Raw genomic sequence first — 22,399 nt, 5'->3', positions numbered from 1 at the left:
GCGCTTGCCTTGCACAAGGCCAACCTGGGTTCCATTCCTGACTGGAGCGATGGCACAGTGGGTAGGGCGTTTGCTTTCCGTGGCCAACCCAGATTCGTCTCCCAGCATCCCATATGGTTCCCTGAGCACTGCCAGGACTCCCGAATGCAGAGCCAGGAGTAAGCTCCTGTGCATCACTGGATGTGACCCAAAAGCAAAAAAAAAAAAAAAATTTTTTTTTAATTTTTAAAAAGAACAAACTTGGGTTTCATTTCGATATCCGGTATCCCACATGGTCCCCCTGGAGCCCCAGGAGTGATCCCTGAGCCCAAAGCCAGGAGTAAGCCCTGAGCACCACTAGACGAGGCCCAGAAACAACAAAAAGTTGGAGATAGAAAGACAACCATGTGTGAGAAAGAATAAGGAGTGAGAACAGGGGGAAAATCTGGTCTTGGTCTCCATGAGTAGACTCAATGTCAACAGTTTTCAAGTCATTGCTAATGGACACCTCAACACACACACACACACACACACACACACACACAGTAGACTCAATGTCAACAGTTTTCAAGTCATTGCTAATGGACACCCCAACACACACACACACACACACACACACACACACACAGTAGACTCAATGTCAACAGTTTTCAAGTCATTGCTAATGGACACCTCAACACACACACACACACACACACACACACACACACAGTAGACTCAATGTCAACAGTTTTCAAGTCATTGCTAATGGACACCCCAACACACACACACACACACACACACACACACACACACACACCTTTCACCCAGCCCGGATGGGACTGATAAACTGAAATCTTCCTGGGAGTGGAAAGAACCCCGGAGGGGTTAACTGAACACTTCCCTAGGCGCCCGCACTACGAAGATGACCAGTGCAGGGGCCCCAACCTCCCCTTTGCTGGTCCTCCCGCTGCACTGAAAACCAAGTCCAAGCCAGGGGGGCGACCAGAGAACGGGATACGAGCGGGTGGAGGATAAAGAAATCGCAGAGGGGGCCTCACAAGACACATTTGACCCGGACCTAGGAAGGACTGACGAGTTCCGGCTGGAAAGTGCGGGGCCCAGGGGTCCCCCCGAGGAGCGAGCCGAGGCGGCAGCACGGGCAGACCTGGGACTGCCACGCAGGGGCCTGGGGAGAAACGCCCCTGGGCCTCCGATTACAGCCAACTCGCGCCGGGGGCGGCGCCACAAGAACGGGGTGGCTTTCTAAATTTTCTTTTTAATTTGCTTTTATTTATATTCTGGTCGAACGCGGGGCCGTGAAAGCCGGAGGAGGCGGCGCTGGGCGCGCTCGGGGAAAGAGTGCGGCGCTTGGTCCCCGGAGCCCGGTCCCCCGGCTGGGGGTCGTGCAGCAGCAGCAGCAGCAGCAGCAGCCCCCAGGGGTGCGGAGCGGCAGAGGTGAGGGCACGACGGGGGGCCGGGCCGGGCCGCGGCGCCGCCCCGCACCGCGCTCGGGGCGCGAACCCGGCGCCGCCTCCGCCCGCTCCGCCGTGACGAATCGGCGCCGCCCCAGCAGCTCGGCTGGCCGGAACGTCGTGGCGGAACGGACGGAGCCCGGGAAAGAAAGAAAGAAAAAAAGGAAAAAATTAGAAAAAATTTTTTTCACTGCTCGCCGCGGGCCCGGCGCGGCGCGGGCGGAAGCGCGGCGCGTGTGGAAAGTGCGGCCGCGGAACGGCGGCGCGCGGGGCGGGGCGTGCGCGGGACAAAGGGAAGCGAGGCCGGAGCTGCGGGCAACGCCGCTGCCCGCCGGTGAGTGTCTCCCCCGGGGCCCGGCCGTGCCGGGGGGGCGGCGAGTGCGGGGCCACCCGGCCCGGCCGCGCCCCGACCGCCCGGGAGCCGTCGGCGAGGCCGCGCGGGCTCCGGAGCGCGGGGGCCCCCTCCGCGCGGCCTAGGCCCCGCCAGGGTCCCCTCCTGCGCGGCCGCGGTGGCCTCTTCCCTCCCTCGCACCCACCCACCCACCCACCAGCCCGCCGGGTGGGGCCGAGCACCCCGCGCCGCCGCACCCCCCGCCCAGCCCCGTGGTCGCGGAGTTGCGGGGAAAGTGCATCGTCCGCAGCGAACGGAAAGGCAGCGACGTGGGAGGAGGAAGCCCCGGGAGGGGACGGTGGGGGGTGAAGCTGGAGGGGGAATGATATGCACAGCCCCCGGGGTGCTCGGGGACCCCCCACCCCTGGAAGTAGACTTCTCCGGGGTGCAGGCTGCGAGCTGCGGCTCGGGAACTGGAGGGCCCAGGAGTGGGACCCCCTACCACCCCTCCACCCCCCACCCCCCCACTCTCCACCTCCGCCCGCCTCCTGCACTTCCTGGCCGTGCGGCTGTAGACTAGTGACTTCAAACTCGCCCGGGCTCCCCTCTGCCGGCCGCGGCGCCGCGGGGCTTGGGACTGTTCAGGGAGCCGTGCGAGGCGGGCGTGGGGGAGCCGGTGCCATCACGTCCCGAGCAGAGGCGCAGCCAGTGCTTCATGCCAGCTCCCGGGATGGGTCCTCCAAGGCCCCTAGTGGACCTGGTACCCGCCCCCGCGTGCGCCCAGTGTCGCCTCTGGCAGAGAAGAGGGTCATTGAAAAGAGTGATCAGAAAGTGTGGTGGTGTCCAGGGACCTCGTGGTGGTTATTAGCGACGCTCCCGGCGCCACCCACCCCACCCCACCCCACCCCCAGCAAGGCCTTTCTGCTTGGTGACCTCTCCCTGCGTGCCCGCCTAGAGGGAAGTTTGCAGCAGAAACAAGGGATTCGGTTTATTCCTTTCAAAAGAGGGAGACACCAGGGTGGGCCCTGGAGAAAATAAACTTTCACCCTACTGGGCCTCTTCCAGCTTCTTGGGAGTTTCCTTCAAATGCAAAATAGGGAGCTGGGGAGATGAAGGGCTGATGGGGCGCCTGCCTTGCACTCCGCTGACCCGGGCTCAATCCCCCTACCCCCATCCCATATGGTTCCCAGAGCACAGAGCCAGGAGTTAAGTCCTCAGCATCACCCCCCCCCCAAAAAAAAAAAAAGGCTAAATAGAAGCTAAGAAATCGTGTCTGTTTCCATCTGTATTGACCCCACTAGTCGTAGATCTTACTTGCCACTTCTAAAAGAGAATTTTTACCTCTTAGTACATGGTATGGTACTTAGTATATTGGAGTAGACGCAAACTCTGGGTTTGGTCATGTTGTAATACTGAGATCAAATTCGTTAGGAGCAGGGCAAGGTTACTGGGACTACTCGAATCAGCCCCTGTTCCCGCACAGCGCCCGGCCCAACCGCATTGAAGGGTTGTTTTAAACAAGATAGAATAAGTAATACTATAGATCAGTGTAGTTTGGGTAGGAATACAGATGAAGCAGCAAGTAATTCTGCCCAGCTAGTCTGTCAAGAAGGCTCTATTGAGGTTTTGAAATAGGGCTTCTTCTAACGGTGAATAATAATAATTTTTCACACTGTCAAAATTTATTTTCAGCAGTCACAGAGCTCTTGACCACTAAAGAGAAACTAAAGCTCTTTATCATACCAGTTAACCTTTCACAGTGCTTCCAGGAATAAAGTGCTGCCCTGTATTTTTAGATAGTGTTACCCTAAAATCTGGTTGGCCTTAAGTGGGTGGATCCTGATAATTCCTAGTATTTCGTTTTAATGCTTATATCAGCCTGACTAAATATGGAAAACATCCTCAGAATTTTTTCCATATAGGAAGGAGGTAGCTAGTAGAAGGAAAAACTTAAAAGGACTTGAATTGTATTACTCTAATATCCCCTATAATTCTCATTTCATTCTGAGCAGCCAGATCACCTATAAGAACTATTTAAAAAAATGCAAAGATAATGTAATTTTATTCAGAAGTACCAAATAAACTACCCTATTCTTTAAGAAAACATTCTCTTATGCTTGCTGAGTTTTGATTCTCTTTTTTTTTCTTTTTTTTCCTTTTTTTTTATTTTAGTGTCTCAGATTCATTCTTAAGGAACTGAGAACTTAATCTTCCAAAATGTCAAGTAAGTTTCATTTTTTATATTTATCAATCTATATTAATAAGAGACTAATGCCCTAGCAAATGGGAATTCCAAAAATACTCTCATTTTTTTTTCTTCAAAACAGGACCATTGGTAGTTTTGTTGCATAGTATTATATCTCAGTTGTTTACAAGAAGTTATTTATTTTCTTTCAAACAGAAAGACCATCTTATGCCCCACCTCCCACCCCAGCTCCTGCAACAGTAAGTTTTAATTTTCTTGTTAATGTAATAGCCAAGTCTGGCCTTGATACAAAAACCCAGATGTCTTCCAGTGACAGTCACTCAATCATTACAGGAACAGAATGAAAAACTCAGCTAAAAAAACAGCACTTCCTACTAAATAAAATAACTCTTTGCATCTTACCTTGAACCAATCCCAACATTTAAAGAAACATACTGCTGAAGTTCCAACCTCTTCCACTCCATTTTTTTAAATAGGAAATAAGTGATGCTTTTAACCCTTCTTATTACTCTGTTGAGACTTTAAAGTTGATACTGAGTGAATGCTCATCTTTGAGTTATTTTTTAAACCCGACCTTCAGCTGGTTACGTTTTTCTCCTTTTCTCTATATAATTTTCATGTTAAATCCGTAAATCTTCTAGAGCCATAATATCTGCAAATCTTTATTTTCATGCTGTTCAAGTAAGGATTTCTTACCAGTGGGTCAGAGCCTGCTGTCATTCTATTCCACTCCATAAATATTGGTTTGGGAATTGGTAATGTCTCAAAGTGTTGCTTGTCAACTAACTTGCTTCCAGGCAAGCTCTGACCCAGCTTGGTCAGCATGCAAAATAATTTTCTAGTCAACAAAAGCAACCTAACAATAACTGTTCAGGCCTGGCTAAAATGGATTCCTTCTCTTTGTGCTTCTGTTTTAAGAGAAACACTATTAACATTGACAATAACCTACAAAAGCAATTATTTAAAAACCGTTAGCTCTCCTTTCGTATCCCCTGCCCCCTAAATTTTAGGCTAGTCTGCTAATTAGGTTCTTGTATAATTTTATTTTCCAACTCACTAACTCCTTTACTAACCCTCAAATGGGTGTTTTAGTTAGGTTTATCAGCAGTTTGTTTTTCCTCAGACACTTTTTAAAAGAGATCCTGTCTCCCATGGTCTCAGCTCACCCGACATGACACACGTCCTCTCAAGTGACTCCCAGTAGATCTTAAAGTCCTGTGTTTGGTTGGTTTCCTTTCTGAAATCAAAGAACATTTCTTTCGATCATCTTCTTAGTACTCTTCTAGGGTCTGTTGAGGTGGAGGTGAGCTGTTAAGATTCCTGACCTCTCTGAGCTAACCTTGTACTTCATTTTTTGAAACTAGTAGAATTGTATTGTTTCAGTTTACTTTTTTCTTTTTTTTTTTTTTAGTACCCTTACCTTTTACACTTTATTCTTCATAATGTTGAACAGTGATTCCCATTGTTTATGCAACCTTTAAAGGTGTCATTTTGGCATTAATATTGCCTCTGACAGTGTATGTATGTGTGTATGATATATACACATAGATATGTGTGTATATGTATATATGTAAAATATAAAATATCCTGAAGATAAACTTAAATTTTTGAGATAATAAAACGAACTCAAAACCAAGTCACCCCTTAGAGCTTCTCAAATGTAGCAAGGGTTATTTTTTTCTTTTCTTTAGTCACATGTCTATCATTATAATCTCACATTGACACATAAAATACAGAAGACAAGGGATTAGAATACCCAACAGAAAGGATCTTAAATGATTTACTCTCCTTCCCTTTTTTTTTCCATTCTGCCACCCCCATCACCTCTGCCACCTCCACCACTCACCACCATCACCACCCAATCTACTACTCAAGTAATATGCACTACTTTTGTTCTCTGATATTTCATCTATATTTTGCCTACTTAATTATGCTTAATTTGCGTCTTCTATAACTATGTAAGCTAGAGATTGAATGGTCATTTTGTTCTGAAGAGTATCAAATGTATTATCTATTTGTTGGAATGTCTTTCTTTTGGACACATGCAACGGCATGTTAGAGAAAATTGTGTTTATTTCATAACAGCTGCAACTTAGCTGGGATGTGTTGTCTTCTACACTATACAATTCAGGACTGACAGTGTTAATTGCATGTTAACATGAAATTTACTGTCACTTGTTTGGATTGCATTTCATTAGGTAAATTATCCTACTTTGGCCTCCTCTGCTACATCCTATTTATGCATTTTGCCTTGATTACCATAAACACTGGATGTCACTGTATTATCCACAAGATCACTGCTATATAAGAGCCCATTTGTGAGCACATCAACACATAAGTCACAAAATTCAAGAATCCCTTAATCACAATGAGTAGTTGTGTTTTGAAAGGGCTAGCGTTCTCAGGGAACTAGATGAAACAAGAAAACTCAAGTCTCTGTGGACTAGAAAAGAAAGTAGTTCACAGTAAAACTAAATACAGAACTTGTTCATGATTGACCTATGGAAGATGGACCAAAGAAGAGATGGAAGAGAAAGCCTATGAAAGAATGACTGACTGGGTTAAAACAGACAGGACCCCAGAAAGAAATCCATGCATTTTTTCCAAGTCTTTGTTTTGAAATCATGTATGTGACATTCATTGAATCCCACACATGTTCTTTTCTATTGACAACTGCCAGCTCCCTGATTTGAGTCTTTTCTTATTTCTCAACATTATATAAAATGATTTACAACTGTCTTTTGAAACAGATCCATTTCTTGTTTTTATTTGATGAACACATTGATGGCATCCACATAACCGTCAAATAAGTCATGTTTGTTTTTGCATGTAGTGTTTTCAGATTTGTAGTTTATCACACACTTCAGGCTTTTCTATCTCAGACATGTATTGCTAGTTGTTATGACCCTCAAGTGATCCTGAAAGTTTGAGACACTGCCTTGTATTGCTTCTCCCCTGCAACAAGCACCACAATTGCACGCATACAAACACCACCGCTCCCTGCAAAGAGAAAGAAAAAAGAAAAGAAAAACACTAGACAGGCTTCTCAGTGAAAGAAAAAGAACAAATTACAACACATCATTGCTTGTTTAAACTCAGGTTGCTTTTGCATGCCATATGCAGATCATTTTTCATTTCTGTGTTTTCCTCGTTTGAGCTCATTTCTCATTCGTGTTTTTGTCTCATTTGTTTCCATCAGCAAATGCCCAGCACACCAGGGTTTGTGGGATACAATCCATACAGTCATCTCGCCTACAACAACTACAGGCTGGGAGGGAACCCGGGCACCAACAGCCGGGTCACGGTAGGAGAATCAACTATTACCGCATCCGGCAAACAACTGGAATTGACCAGAAATGCCTTCAGAGTTAGGTCCTTTCGAATCATCAGCGCAGCCGTTGGAAAAAAAAATTTTTTTAACCTAGCTTTTCGACTATCTAAACATTCATTGTACAGCCTTACACTGAAAAAAGATACAGTGAGATCTGAATATGTATATAGAAGAAAAGAAGACTGTTCTGTTTGGTGGTTGGTAGGAAAAAAAATTAATGCACTGAATGTTTATACTATGTATTGATAAACCTAGAATTTCTTGTGTTTAAATGCCATTTTTGAGATGAGTATCTTTCATTGGTGGCCCTTGGCATTAGGCACAAGAACTTGGTTTCTTGGTTTGGGCTTCCAAACCAGTCTTTTGGCTAATGTTACCATTTTGAATTATAACATGTAATTACTTTGTCTTTTGGATTTAATGATTGATCTGAGACCTGTTCAATTAAAAAAAAAAAGAAAAACCTTTTTATATCATCTCAAAGAATTAGAGAAAGTTACATAAAGTTAAGTACCAGAGTAAATATGTACAACTGAAAATACATTTATAATCTATAGGATTTACAGGGGATTTTTTTTATATATATTAGGATGCTACATTCAGATCTCAACCTGAGATTTGAAATTAGGTGATTTCAGACTTTCTGTTTTGAATCTTCTAAACATCAAGGAAATTGAGATACCTATGAAACAGCAAAAATCATGTAAAAAAATAAATCCAAAAGCCAAATACCTCTATGCATTGGAATTTGATATTGGCAAGAATTTATATAACCCAGGTTGACTGTAAACTTTTCATACCTGATTTTTATTTTCTGTATTTTAAAATCTATTAATGTGGCATCAGAAAAGTTCTCTTGCCCTGCAGATGAGTTAGGGAAAAAAGTTTGGATCTACCTGAATGTGTATCTATCATGGTAAGCGTTATTCCTAAGCTTGATAGGTTTGGTTTGTCTGAATGTTTTATTGCTTTTGTATGATCTGTACTCATAAGCATATCGGGTTTTATGTGCCACACTTAGGATATCTAAAGAGAAGCCTTACGTGTATCTATGTGTGCATTTCACAGTGCATACAATTTTTATGTGCACCATTACATGTTTTTTTCCCCAGTCTAAATATGTTGTTTCACCAAAAAGTGAAATAAGTGTCAGTTTTCAAGTGATTGAGAACATTTTTATTTAAACCAGAAGCAAAATCAACATTGGGTCATTTATATTAATGCAGAAAATGATTGGCAGAGACAAGACAACTTTTTAACAATTGTAAATACAGTCAACTCTTGATTATCTATGGTGATGGAATAGAAATGATGATAATTGTAATATTAGAACGATTCGCATTTCCATTTGTGTATTTTATTCCTAACTTGGATGTATCAGTGGGAATTATTTTTATAAAGCGAGATCATTTCGTGGAGACTTACGTGTACTAGGAGAAGAAAATCTTGGGATCTAGGCCAGTTACCGTTACCTCCAACCACACATTCCTTCCTGGAGGGTGTTGGAACAGTGCTTGAGGTGGGCGCTAATTGACTGATTTGAGGGGATAGTAGCACATCAGCGTAGTTGGTGACCTGGTTCTTCTTGCTGTTTCCCTTGGCCTCCTACCCGCACACCACGGTCTGCTAAAACCGCTGTTCAGGTGAATCCTGAGGGCAGGGAAATGAGGGGCCTTGGACCTGTGTTGATCCGGCCCCTTTGTCCCTTAGTGACGTTAAATGTTCCACGAAGTAAATTAACGATTTTAAATGAAATTTTACACCATCTTTTTTAAGATGTGCCTAAGCAAAATTATGTTAGGACTCAGTAGATTTGGGCCATTATAAAAGCATTTTTTAATCAAATTTTGTTACTGGATGGGGGTCCTAAAAGGTATTTCTGTCTGATATTCATCTTAAAGTCAGTCATAGAAAGCAATGACTTTGTGAAAACTCCTCACAAGGCAGCACCTGTGGGTTCTGCGGAGTAGCGGGCTCTGGCCACTCTTGTGTTCTTGAGCAGTCAGAGGGCAGTGGGCACTTGGTACAGCATGCTTAGCACAGGTATGAAAGCAGACCAGGACAGATCATTTAAAACTTTTCTTTTTTTATTAAAGAGTTGTGTTTTTTTTTAATGTTGTGTCTTTCTCCCCTCCCCACCGCCTCCCCCCGGGAGCCACTTCCATCAGTGCTCAGGAATCATTCCTGGCTCTGCGCTTACAGATGACTCCTGGGGTGCCCAGGGGACCCTGTGCAGTGCTGGATATTAAAATCCACACCAGGTGCTGCCCTAACCACTGAACTGTCTCTACAGTCCTTAGGCACGTATTTCTATGCTTTAATGGAAATTACTTGTCAGAAAAGAACCCTTAAATTAGATCCTGCTGGAGGCACAACTTCTAGTAGGAGGAAACAACAGCAAACTCAAGTCTTCACAATCAGTTGGCGGTGGAAACAGTTACTTCTGACAATCACAGTTCCCTCCTACTCCTTGTCGGAAGCAAAACTGGAAAGCAGGAGTGTTGTGGTAGACATACATTTCCTGATAGTAGTATGGGAAGAAACAGGGGTTGGGGGTTTGGAGGGGAGGAGCATGCCCTCCAAAAGTGTCACCGCTAAGCCTTTTGATAAAGGGCCAACAGGTTTTCACACCTCTAACCAGAGGATTATTGCAAAGCAAACTGCTTTTTTTTTTGGTAATAGAAAAATGTCTAAGCCTCTGAAATGCTTTCTAATAACTTCTGAGGGAAAAGTTCCAGAAAGGGACAGGGATAGAGGAGACCATGCTGTAAGAAAGGAGGCTTGAAGCAGTGTGGAAAAGAAGGTAGAGAGCCAGCCCAGAACAGAGGCATTTTCTTAGGGTTTGTTTTTTGGTTTTTGGGTTTTTTTCCTGTAAAGAATCAGTGTTGGGGGTCTTCGTAGATTTGAGAATGATAAATGAGATTTAGCCGTGATTTTCTTCTAGACCCGTGACCAAGGGCACTTTTGTATATTCAGGTGAGACTGAGTTCAGAGTTGGCTGCTCTGCCCTGGCCATGTCTGGCGACCCCAGCAGCCGTGGTGTGGGTGCCCACAGGAGGGACCCATCTCATCGTGTTCTTCCTTTCCCTTTTCTTCTCCAAGCCACTTTTTTCTTTGCCTTTTTTAAGGAGATTTTTGTTTCTCCAGGTTTTCTTCTGTTCTCCTTCATTGCCTCTCTTTCCTCAAAAAACCAAATTTTTTTTTTCATGGAATGGAGTTTCTTGACGTATTGTACATCCTTGCAAATAATTTGATTGCATCCTGTGTCTGCTATTTTGTTGTTCTTGATAAGTTTGCTTACCCCCGCATCACCAAGAACACAAAGGGCATAGCTTCAGTTACAGATCTCCTTAACAAAAAGCCACTAGATATGGACATAGGACCTTTAAAAAAAGAAGAAGAAGAGAACTCTGGCCATGGTATAGAGAGCAAGGTTTCTTTGATTTTGTTTTGGTTTTGAACATAGGAAGTCATTTTTGCGTAGTTAGTTACGAGTGAGTGTGATCGGAAGAGCACTGCTAGGCACGCAGCCCCCTCTGACTACATGAGCCTGGTGAGCCTGGGAGGAGCTCCGAATCTCTGCTGATAATCAAGTGTTGACTGTATGTGTAACGGTAAATCAAACAAGCAACCCCCCCCAAAGAAAAAAAAACTGTGGCAGCTAATCCACACGTGGGGTATCTGATGTAGTGTTGTGTATGGATTATTATGTAATATTTTCTTACAGCCAGGTTGTCAAAGCAGTGACAATAAACTAAGTAAATAATTTTTTTTATTATGTGCTTAAAGTCATTCTCTTTGTTTTCTTTTGATGTGGACATTTCTGAATTTACAGTGATAGCTATTTTCAGTGAAGAAAAAGATAAGAATCTTGTATCCATGGACGAGTAGAAGAAAGGCGCATTAGACGTTTTTCAGGGACTCTCTTTTCAGTGGGCTGGCAAAGTCCTCGCAGTTGATTAATGAGTGTATTAACTCTTTTGTAGGCATCCTCTGGTATTACGATTCCAAAACCCCCAAAGCCACCAGATAAGCCACTGATGCCCTACATGAGGTACAGCAGAAAGGTAGGTGGTCCCCCCTCCCCGCCCCGCATGCAGTGAGGACCGCCACTCTTGGCTGATTGGCTCTCTGTCAGTTTGCACATGGGCTTAGCCCGTCTTTCTCTGTACTGTCAAATGAAGGGATGAAGAAATGCCATTTTTAAAGAAAACTGGGCTTTGATTTCAAAACAATGTGACTTCAGATTTAACAAGAACATCATTTCAACAATGCTGATGAAATAAAATGCTGAAGAGACAGCATTATGCAGTTTCTGGGAGAATTATAACCTGAGCAAAAGAGCCATGTGAAAAAAAGGCAATACTAGCCTACTGATGTTATCCATACCTTATTTTAATCAAACCACAGAAACTGCGTGTTCGTTTGAAGGGAGAAAAAAGGGTTGGAAGATGATGCTTCTCTCTAAACTATAGACTTAGAGTCATTTTTATCTCCATGCTTCTCTGCATTGGCTGATGACGTTATTCTTTGAGTTCAAGATATCCACAGTTCATCTCTTTCAAGTGTGTAGAAATTAAAATTTTACCACAATTTTTATGGATGGATTTCTTGGTATAGTGTGTCATCTAAACCCTTCCTAAGTTATAGTGAATCAGGTGGCGGGGGGGGCGGGGGCATGTTGGTTTCTCAGCCTCACACTGCAGTGCTTGGGGGCTACTCCTGATTCTGTGCTCACTCATCATTCCCGAGGGTCCTTGGGGGACTCTGCAGTACCGGGGTTTGAACCTGCGCCTCTGGCGTGCAGAGTTGCGCTCAGCGCATTGTGCTAGCACTCTGACCCCAGTTCCAGTGAGTTTCTAGAGAAACATAAGCCATTCCTGAGTCCAGTGCTCTCGGTGGGGGTGTATGGGTTATGGCTAAAGCAGGTCCACAGCATATGTGCTGCTGGGGGGCTATTCGGCGGGCCGTGAGGGGACCCAGGGGAGCCGCTGCTAGTCCCTCTGCTTTTGTTTGTGTTTTAGTTCCACATGAAAAAAGGACTTCTGAAGGTCTGCATTTTCAGGCGTCTCCTGGAATGTCACCTGTTTTCCTTCTTTCAGGTCTGGGACCAAGTAAAGGCTTCCAACCCTGACCTAAAGTTGTGGGAGATCGGCAAGATTATTGGTGGCATGTGGCGAGATCTCACTGATGAAGAAAAACAAGAATATTTAAACGAATACGAAGCAGAAAAGGTAGAATGGGAGCTCGGTGGGATGAGCACTTGCTTGTTTCTCGATGCATAGTAAAGCGCTGTGGGGTGCAGAAGCCCTTCTGAGGCTTGGACTGCAGGGGGGAGAACCCTACATTCCTCCGCGGCTATAAAAAGGAAGTTAATATTCCTCTGTTTTGATAGTCCAATGAGAGCATGATGGCATTCAGTGTAACCTGCAAAATGCTAATTATAAAACTGAAAAAAAATAATTTGAATTTCAGATAGAGTACAATGAATCTATGAAGGCCTATCATAATTCCCCCGCATATCTTGCTTACATAAATGCAAAAAGTCGTGCAGAAGCTGCTTTAGAGGAAGAAAGTCGACAGAGGCAGTCTCGCATGGAGAAAGGAGAACCTTACATGAGCATTCAGCCTGCTGAAGATCCAGATGGTAATGACAGGGACTCCAGGGGCAGGGAGGAAGGGGGCTGTAAGAAATCGAAGAAATAATCTACGTGAACTCGTAAATGTGTTAGCACAGAATTATCCATAATATTTTTAAATTTTTATAGCTCAGGCGGGCGGGCAGGATTTAGGCTGAAATATACATTGTACTTTAATAGATTTTCAGATTTTTTTTTCCTCTTTAAATTTTCTTAATTCTCTTCACTTTGTTTTTGTTTTTAATTGAATCACCATTACAGAGATACAGTTACGAAGCTGTTCATGGTCCGGGTTCGGTCATACAATGTTCCAACACCCATCCATCCACCAGTGTATGTTTCCCACCACCAGTATCCCTAGTTTCCTTCCCACCACCCCTTTTCCCCCAGCCTGTCTCTTCAGCAGACTCTCCTCCCATCTCTCCTTTCTTCCCTCTTCCCCTTTTTCTGCTCTTCCCCCTTTTGGGCATTATGGTTTGCAATACAGATACTGAGAGGTTATCATGTTTGCCTACTTTCAGCATGCAGTTCCTATCTAGAGTGATCATTTCCAGCTACCTTTGCCATAGTGGTCCCTTCTTCGTCCCGACTGCCTTCTTCCCCAGAACTTAACTAAATGTTACGTTTCTAGGATTTGCCTGTCTTGTGTAAATTCTAAAATGTTGCTGCACATAGCTTGCCAGGATCTGCTGTGCGGGTGGGGTACTCTCGGTAGCTTGCCGGGCTCTCCAAGAGAGAGGGAGGAATTGAACCTGGGTTGGCCGCGTGCAAGGCAAATGCCCTACCCACTGTGCTATCGCTCCAGTCTGTTTAAGAGTATATACCTCTTAAAAACGAACACAACAGGCCTGGATTCAATCCCCGGTACTGCACACAGTTCCCTGAATACAGAGGCAGCAGTGAGCCCCAAGCCCACCCCACCCAACCTCCAGTGAAAAAAAGACTTACAGGACATGCATAGTTGGCCACAGAAGACAGTGAAAGCTTTCTAAGTGACATAGAATATTCATGAAGTAAAAGAGGTGGTAAATTAGAAAATATAAACTCACTTCTCTCTTCCAAACAAAAGGGCAACTGAAGCATGGGGCCAGAGCAGTAGTACAGTGTGTCGGGCATTTGCCTTGCACACAGCTGACCCGGGTTCATTCCCCGGCATCCCTCTGGTACCCCAAGCACTGCCAGGAATGAGTCCTGAATGTCGAGCCAGGAGTAACCCTGAGCACCGCCAGGTGTGGCCCAGCAACAAAGCAAAAAAGACTAAAGTGCCCACAAGGGCACCGGCCTGCTGTGCCGCGCTCCATTCACCAACTTTGGAGCTGCGTACCCCGATCAGCACCAGTCGTCCACGATACGCAAAGAATAATGGTTTTTAAAGATGACCCTAGCTTGTCCTGTCCCGCAGTACTTGTTCAACGTGGGTAACCGGGAGAGGGTGCGAGAGTGAAAAGGAGACAGACGCAAGAAGAAAGAGACAGACACAGACAGACACAAGAATGGGAGCAAGCTCCAACTTTATTTCTCCTAAGCTAGTCTTTTATAATTGATTATATGAGGAAGTGGGCAGAATGGGGGAATAGCAAAGAATGCAAATGTTAAACAAAACTGGATGTGGGCCCTGCTGGCAGTTTCCCTGGGTATTGTTCTGCAACCTTTCCCAAGAAGCGGTTGTTCCTAGTTACACGTCAGTTTGTACTGACATATTGGTTCCCAGGCATGGGTTTCTGGCTGTTCCCAGGCATTGGTTCCCGGCACTAGCTGGTGGTAGCACGAATGTGTCAGATGTTCCCTGAATATGACTCTGGAAACTTCACAGAAATGAGGGGAGGGGTGTGGCAGAGAGATTGCTCAGGGGGCTGAGTGCCTGCTTCCATGTAGGCGGCTTGGGTTGCATTCCTAGCGCTGCCAAGGGTAGCCCCAACACTGAACAGAAGTAAGGAGACGGTTTGGGGAGAGTCAAGGAGTTACGGTGTACGTGTGTCTTACATGCCACTGACCCAGGAATTACCAGGAGTGGCCCCGGGGCCCCTAACATGACTCTTGAGGGCCCCACCCAAGACTGAAAGGAATAGGGGCCAGGAAGAGAGCTTAAGTGGTAGAACAGCAGCACACAGGCCCAGACCTTGCGAGGCTGAGTTCTGTCCGCAGTACCTCATGGCCCCAGTGCCACCAGGTGTGCCCCGGCGGCCCCCAGACGGCAGCAGGAATAGCTCCTGTTGTTTTTACAAAGGGGAAAACAGATAGTCCAGGAGTTAAGGCACTGGCCTTGCTTGTGGCCGTCCTCTCCCCGGCATCCCATGGTGTGTGTCTCCCCACCCCCTCCCACCCAGTACTTCACCCCAAAGCACCAGGAGCAGCCCCCCAGACAGAGCAGCTGGAAGTAGCCTAGAAACCAAAACATGCAAAGGGTAAAAAGATCACAGGGGTTTTTATGTGGGTTTTTTTTCTTTCCCCCCCCCTTTTTTTTTATTTTAATTCTCTTGTCTTAGTAATTTTAATTTCAGAAGATACATTCTGAAGAAATTATTCAGAAGGAAACTGATTTCACAAGTTTGTGGCTATGGTCTTTATGGTGATAAGAGTTTCGGGATCTTCAGGATCAGATACTAAGGGAGTTGCTCACCTATGATGCTGAGGCCTTTGTGGAAGATGGTGAGGTCGTTTGGAAAGGATATTTGCTTTCATGTGCATTGTGTAAGAGGAAGCTTTTTTTAGACCGAGTTAAAGTGAAAATATTAGTACAGGTTTTTAGCAGCTATTGTGGAGGTGCTAGATCAAAGGCTGAGGTGAAAGAAGCGTTTGTAGAGCTGTTCAGAATACACAAATACATACAGGCCCAAGGTGAGTCACTTTCCCGGCATGCAACCAGTCCTGGTTTGATCCCTGGCACCCCATATGATTCCCAGAGAGGGGCTGGAGCAATAGTACAGCAGGTAGGGCGTTTGCCTTGCACGTGGCCCACCCGGGTTCGATTCCCAGCATCCCATGTGGTCCCCTGAGCACTGCCAGGAGTAATTCCTGAGTACAGAGCCAGGAGTGACCCCTGTGCATTGCCTGGTGTGACCCAAAAAGCAAAAAAAAATTCCCAGAGAACTGCCAGAAGTGATCCCTGAGTGCAGAGCAGGAATAAGCCCTGAAGCACTGTCAGGTGTGGCCCAAAAAAAAACCCTTTTCTTCCTGCCCGACCCCACCCCCCCAAAAAAAAAAAAAAGTTAAAGCAAATTATCCAAGGTTCACACTCTATAAATGAGAGTTAACCGTGAATGACTTCTGAGTGGATGGATTTCACTCTACACTACCAGCACCTGCTTATGTATGTAAAGTGACAAAAGTAATTTTGGATATTAGACTTTGTTTTCTGTAGAATTCCTGCAAGATCTAGTCCTGTAAAACTGTCCATAGTGGCTGTTGTGTTTGGGTCTCTCCTGGAGGGGCTGATCACATCTGGGGCTCCATCTGGGGCTCTGACCAGCCCCACCAGCCCGCCCCAGGCCCTTACTGGTGGTTTCATGACCTGGAATGTGAGCTGGTCTGGGAAACTGAGTGTTGCTAGAGGTAGTGTTTCCTCTGCCGTGCACAGTTGGGTTATTTTAATATTCAAGTCCCATGTGATGAGGGTTCCCCTCAGGCCAGAAGTTGTCATCTGTTGAAAAAAAACCTTAGGTTACAATTGCGAGCATGAGAATTGGGCAGCGTTTCCATTTAGCTCGCGTTCCAGGTGAAAAAACAACCCTGGTTCTGCCTCGTTTGTGCTAACAGCCAAATCCTTGTTGGACACGTGTCTTCACTTAGAGAGCTTGTCACAAAATGGAGCCCCACGGCCCATGAACTTCTGCCCTCTGTGCAGTGGTGCCGTGTGACCGCCCCGGGTCCCCGGAAGCGTTCAGGCCTGTCTCCTCAGGCCACAGCGGGCCTGCGCTGCCTAGGAACTAACTAGATGTGGGCCCTGGGACACGCTCCCATCTGGACCCGGGGCCTTCACTTCCCAAACACCTGTTTCCTCCAGATTACGACGATGGCTTTTCAATGAAGCATACGGCCACCGCCCGTTTCCAGAGGAACCACCGCCTCATCAGCGAGATCCTGAGCGAGAGTGTGGTGCCCGACGTCCGGTCCGTCGTGACCACCGCTAGGATGCAGGTCCTCAAGCGCCAGGTGCAGTCCCTGATGGTCCATCAGGTAAGGTCACAGCGCGGCTCTCCAGTAACCGTGGGCCCCGCCAGCCTGGTCCTTCCCGGTGTCCCCCTCCGTGTCTGCTAAATGCTTTGGAGTCCCACCACTCCTTTTTTCCTTCATGGGGCAGAAACATCCAGGAGCAGGCCGCTCCTCGAGATTTGACACGTTTGTTGTGAAAACTGCGGCCAGGAGTTAGCCAAGAAATTGGCCGGGCCTGAAACCACATCCTTCGGTTTTAGTTTCCCACAGATACTTCTCTGTCCTCTGCAACTCTTGATAAAATATTTAAAATCTTAAATGCATTTGGATAATCGTTATTCACATTGAAAGCCAACACACTGGTCACACTGTGAGAAATCAGAAAGAGAGAGGGCTCGAGAGAGGGCTCAGGGGGCTGGAGGACAGGTGCATGCCGAAACCCAGGTCCAAGCCCAGCATCACAGGGTGCCCAGAGCAACTAAGCAGAGGTAGCCCCTGGGCACCTCCAGTGTGATCCCGCCCTCTGCCCTCCCCAAAAAAGTGAGCGGCGTTTTGTTTGACCTTCGCTTTACTTAAAGTAATTCTTTAAAGCCAGAGAAACGGTACAGCAGACCAGGCACTTGCCTTGCACACTGGAACTGGTTCTACTCACCAGCACCCCAGATGGTCCTCCCAGCCCCACTGGGAGTGACCCCTGAGTGTAGATCACCTGAACACCGCCAGGTGTCACCCAAAAACAAATTTTATTTTTTCCTGTAATTACAAAATATGATCATATGTCTTACAGCGAAAGCTAGAAGCTGAACTTCTTCAGATAGAGGAGCGACACCAAGAAAAGAAGAGGAAATTCCTGGAAAGCACAGACTCATTTAACAATGAACTGAAAAGGGTATCCACATTAATATGTTCATTGTACCTTTTACCTGTTAACTTCTCATTTTTTTGTGTTTGTGTTTTCACTGAAAGTTCACCTTGAAACGGGGTTCACTGCACTATAACTTAAAAGGCGCATGCTTAATAGATCCCCAGTTCCTGTCCACTTCTACTTTCAAGATTGCAGCACGTTTGGAATATCCTGCTAGTTCTGTAGAAAGAAACTGGAACACTGATGTAATCATGAGTTATTCTCATTTTCATAAGATTTTTTTTCATCAAATGTCTTCATTTGATGTTGTTCACATTTTGCACTCTGTGTTAAAACAAAGACATCTTGTGTTTGGTGACCTAAAATAGAGGCCTTTCTTGTTATCCAGTAGAACTTAAGAATTACCTCACTTGGGGCCAGAGAGATAGTACAGTGGGTAGGGCACTTGCTTTGCACATGGCCAGCCCAGGTTCCATCCCTAGCACCTTATATAGTTCCCCTAAGCGCAGAGCCAGGAGTACACCCTGAACACTACTTCACTGTGGCCCAAACACCAAAAAGTAAGGTGGGGGTTGGGGATTACCTCACCAGCTGTTCTGTAATATTTGATGTTACTGGGGCTGGAGCGATAGCACAGCAGATAGGGTATTTGCCTTGCACACGGCCGGCAGGGTTCAATTCCTCCGTCCCTCTTGGAGAGCCCGGCAAGCTACCAAGAGTATCCCACCCGCACGGCAGAGCCTGGCAAGATACCCGGTGGCGTATTCAATATGCCAAAAACAGTAGCAACAAGTCTCAACAATGGAGATGTTACTGATGCCCGCTCCAGCAAATCGATGAACAACAGGACGACAGTGCTACAGTGCCCACTAGTGCAACCCTCTGCCTGAAAACACAGGTGTTTCAGGGGCTTCGTCAAACTCCCCACCTCCCGCCACCCTCCGATCTATATGTACATAGTTTGTAACTGAGAAAAGTGACTTTCGAAGTGCTGGCTGCAATTCAAACATGACCAAGAGAGGTTTTGTGTGTTGTTTTCTCTCTCAGTTGTGTGGTTTGAAAGTAGAAGTGGATATGGAAAAAATAGCAGCCGAGATTGCCCAGGCAGAGGAGCAGGCGCGGAAGAGGCAGGAGGAAAGGGAGAAAGAGGCGGCGGAGCAAGCCGAGCGCAGCCAGAGCAGCAGCGCCCCTGAGGAGGAGCAGGGGGCGAAGACTGAGGAGAAGAAAGAAGACGAGAACATTCCGATGGAGACAGGTAACCCAGTTGACACCTGAGTCAGTAGCACGGGTTCTCAGAGCTGTCGGGTTTTCTTTCTAAGTACTTTTATTTATTTGTTTGTTTAGGTTTGTTTAGTTTGTTTTGGGGGGACGCCTACCTGTGCTCAGTCCTGGCAGACTCGGGGAACCAAATGGGATTCCAGGGATTGAACTTGGGTTGGCCACACGCAAGTCAAGCACCTTACCTAACAGGAAGGATATTTTTGGTTTTGGGGGTGGTTTGTGTGTGTGTGTGTGTGTGTGTGTGTGTGTGTGTGTGTGTGTGTGTGTGTGTGTGTGTGTGTGTGTGTTGTGTGTATTTTTTGTTTTGTTATTTTGGGTCTGCACCCACCAGTGCTCAAGGATCACTCCTGGCCAACTCGGGGGAACCATATGGGGTGCTAGGGTTCAAACCTGCGTCAGCCACATGCAAGGCTGACTCTGTGCTCAGGGATCTCTGGGTCGGGGTGGGGGGGCTGCTCGGGAGACCATCTATGGTGCCGGGGTCAGCAGGCACCTTAACCCCTGTACAGTCTCTTTGACCCTTCCTTTCCAAATCTTATCTTGATCATGAGTTAGCTGAAAAGTTACTGTCACAGTACAAAACAGCAGAGCTCAATGTTAAGGTCTTGGTTATTTGCTCAGATTTAGTCTTGTCATTTGCTGGCTTGGGAATACAGAGTGATGGTGCAGTTAGATGGTTAAGGATCCTTGCTATGGGGCCAGAGGAATAGTATGAGAGGTAAGGCGCTTGCCTTGCACGTGGCCGACCCAGGTTCTATCCCTAGCATCCCATATGGTCCTCTGTGCACTGCTAGGAGTCATTCCGGAGTGCGGAGCCAGGAGATACCCCTGCACTGCCTAGTGTGGCCCCAAAACAAAAAGAAATAGATCAGTACTTGAAATTTTGAGATTATTTTCCTCATAGCTTGCCTTGTTTCTGACTAACCAGTACTAAGAATGAAGACAAAAATAGTTAATTATGAGAGGGCAGGAAAATTATCCAGGGGGTTAAGGTGCTTGTCTTGTGCATGACTGACCCATGTTCTTCCCCATACCCCATATGGTCTCCTGCGCACTGCCAAGTGTGGCCCAAACCGAACTACCCCCTCCCCCAGATCCCACCCCAAAAAAAAAAAGTTGACTTCTGATTGACATTTGGAAAACATTTAAGGGAATATAGATATTTCTACATAATTTAATTCAGCAGATTGACGTCTCAGATAGTCAGGTTTTAAGTTTCATTATTTGAGCCTTTTTCTGGTTTGTATGAACATGTTTTTTTTATCTTAACAAATTTGGGGTGAGAGCACATTTTTGTGGTTAAACCAATTGTTTAAAAGCTCCAGCCTGGTTCTCAGTTCACTTTGCAACTAGAGAAAACATTTAGTTTTTGCCTGTTTTGTCATCTATGAGTAGAAGGTGTGTATAGATCTTTATTCTTTACTCACTCAGATTTGATCCTTTTACCTTGGTGGGATGGGGAGAGACAAAGAACATTACTTGAGGCTATTAGAGCAAAAACTTCATGCCCCTAACTTTTCACAGAAAACAGCCCAATGTGGCTTCTAAGAAGTATCTAAGATAATCATCTCCAGACCACTTACTAAACCCAAGGCACTGCAGAACATTGTTCAGTATAATTACAGTAAATCACGTAATTAGAAATTTTCTCTATGTGACGTTGCAGCGAGGGGACTGGTGTTCAGGGGCCCTGAGTGCTCCTAGCAGGCAGTGCTGCGAGCATGCTTGGTGCCTGGGGACCAGGTTGGGGTCCGCCGAGTGCTGATCTGTGCCTTACTTCCTGTACCAGCTGTCCAGGCCCCGAATGACATGTGTAAAGTACGGCGAAACAAGTGAAGCTCATATTAGACATATATTGACCAGACCTAGTAAATCCTATGAGCTGTCATCTCAACCTATAATCAGTATTTTTATTTTACTCTTTTAACAAATATTCTTAAGGGACCAGAGCGATAGTGCAGTAGGTGGGATGTCACCCTGCATGCAGCCAGCCCTGGTTTGATCCCTGGCGATCCTGTATGGATCCCCCTAGTCCCGCCAAGTGTTAATTCCTAAGCGCAGAGCCAGGAAGTCAGTCCTGAGCACTGCTGGGTGTGGCCCAAAAACCAAATAAATAAACAAAAAACAAGTTGGTGTCAAACCATAGATTGTTTTAAATACACTTAAAAGTGCCTGGTGAAGGGCTGGAGCGACAGCACAGCACCGCGGGTAGGGCATTCGCCTTGCACACGGACAACCCGGGTCCTATTCCCAGCATCCCATATGCCCCCCCTCCCCCACCAGCACCACCAGGAGTAATTTCTGAGTGCAGAGCCAGGAGTAACCCCTGAGCATTGCTGGGTGTGACCCTCCCCCCCAAAAAAAAATTTTTTTTTTTAAGTGCAGAGGATGGGGGGCGTGGGGTGTGGCATCCTCTGCATAAGTCAGAGGTGCCTCTTCTGGTCTGGGAACTGACAGTGACAATGACAATTGTGCTCACAGAGGAGACCCACCTGGAGGAAACCACAGAGAGCCAGCAGAACGGAGAGGAGGGCACCTCGACTCCTGAGGACAAGGAGAGCGGGCAGGAGGGGGTGGACAGTATGGCGGAGGAAGGGACCAGCGACAGTAACACGGGGTCAGAGAGCAACAGTGCCACCGTGGAGGAGCCGCCCGCCGACCCCATCCCAGAGGACGAGAAAAAAGAATAAACGTTGCCTTGTTTTATGTGTTCTAAATGCTTTTTTTAAATGAGAAAAAAAAAAGTTTTTGAGTTTTAATGGTGTTATGTGGTTTGTGGATTGATATGTTTTGGTCAACATCACATCACCAAAGGCTTCTGGACCCTTCGGCACCAGGAAGGGACAGACCCCGTCGCTCTTCCTTCAGCAAGTGTGAAGATGGTTCTTTGCTTTGGATCTTATTTCTGGCCCTCAGCTGCCAAAAGCCTGAGGATTCGGAATAACTGAGAAAATAGTAGAGAGTTCATCTCTGATGCTGCAGAATCTGCTCTTACAAATGCCTTCCTAACTGCTCGCTCGGGTGCTAACCAAAGCCGTAGCTTTAAACCTCAGCCCCTGTCAGTGGCTCCCCGAAAGCCCCCTTCCTGCTGACTTCACAAAGAGTAGCTTCTCGAGAAACGCAATCATGTCTGAGTGTGTATTTGGTTACTGACTCTTATG

General features: G+C 46.1%; 1 protein-coding gene across 6 annotated transcripts; it reads left to right on the top strand.

Annotated features, from left to right (window-relative positions):
- Nucleotides 1-1,122: 1,122 nt before the first annotated feature.
- SMARCE1 (SWI/SNF related, matrix associated, actin dependent regulator of chromatin, subfamily e, member 1) lies at nt 1,123-21,954 on the top strand. Of its 6 annotated transcripts, none has more exons than XM_055132326.1 (11): nt 1,123-1,416; nt 3,937-3,988; nt 4,166-4,209; nt 7,170-7,274; nt 11,288-11,368; nt 12,404-12,535; nt 12,777-12,948; nt 16,944-17,116; nt 17,880-17,981; nt 19,005-19,212; nt 21,720-21,954. In XM_055132326.1, the coding sequence occupies exons 2-11, from the start codon at nt 3,982-3,984 to the stop codon at nt 21,926-21,928; spliced, it is 1,233 nt and encodes a 410-aa protein (XP_054988301.1). In that variant the 5' UTR covers nt 1,123-1,416; nt 3,937-3,981; the 3' UTR covers nt 21,929-21,954. The 6 variants fall into 6 exon arrangements, with proteins under 6 accessions (XP_054988301.1, XP_054988303.1, XP_054988305.1 ...); XM_055132325.1 differs by lacking the exon at nt 1,123-1,416 and adding an exon at nt 1,530-1,767; XM_055132328.1 differs by lacking the exon at nt 7,170-7,274 and having other exon boundaries at nt 1,128-1,416.
- The last annotated feature ends 445 nt before the right edge of the window (nt 21,955-22,399 follow it).

This window comes from Sorex araneus, chromosome 3 (assembly GCF_027595985.1).
Source record: "Sorex araneus isolate mSorAra2 chromosome 3, mSorAra2.pri, whole genome shotgun sequence".
NCBI classification, from domain to species: Eukaryota; Metazoa; Chordata; class Mammalia; order Eulipotyphla; family Soricidae; genus Sorex; species Sorex araneus.
Note: the sequence above shows the minus strand (reverse complement) of the source record. Positions and strands in the feature narration are given on the sequence as shown.

Coding starts and splice junctions, on each gene's coding strand:
- SMARCE1 (XM_055132326.1), top strand. Junction 12,536..12,776: donor ACGAATACGAAGCAGAAAAG/GTAGAATGGGAG, acceptor TTTGAATTTCAG/ATAGAGTACAATGAATCTAT. Junction 12,949..16,943: donor GCCTGCTGAAGATCCAGATG/GTAATGACAGGG, acceptor TGTTTCCTCCAG/ATTACGACGATGGCTTTTCA.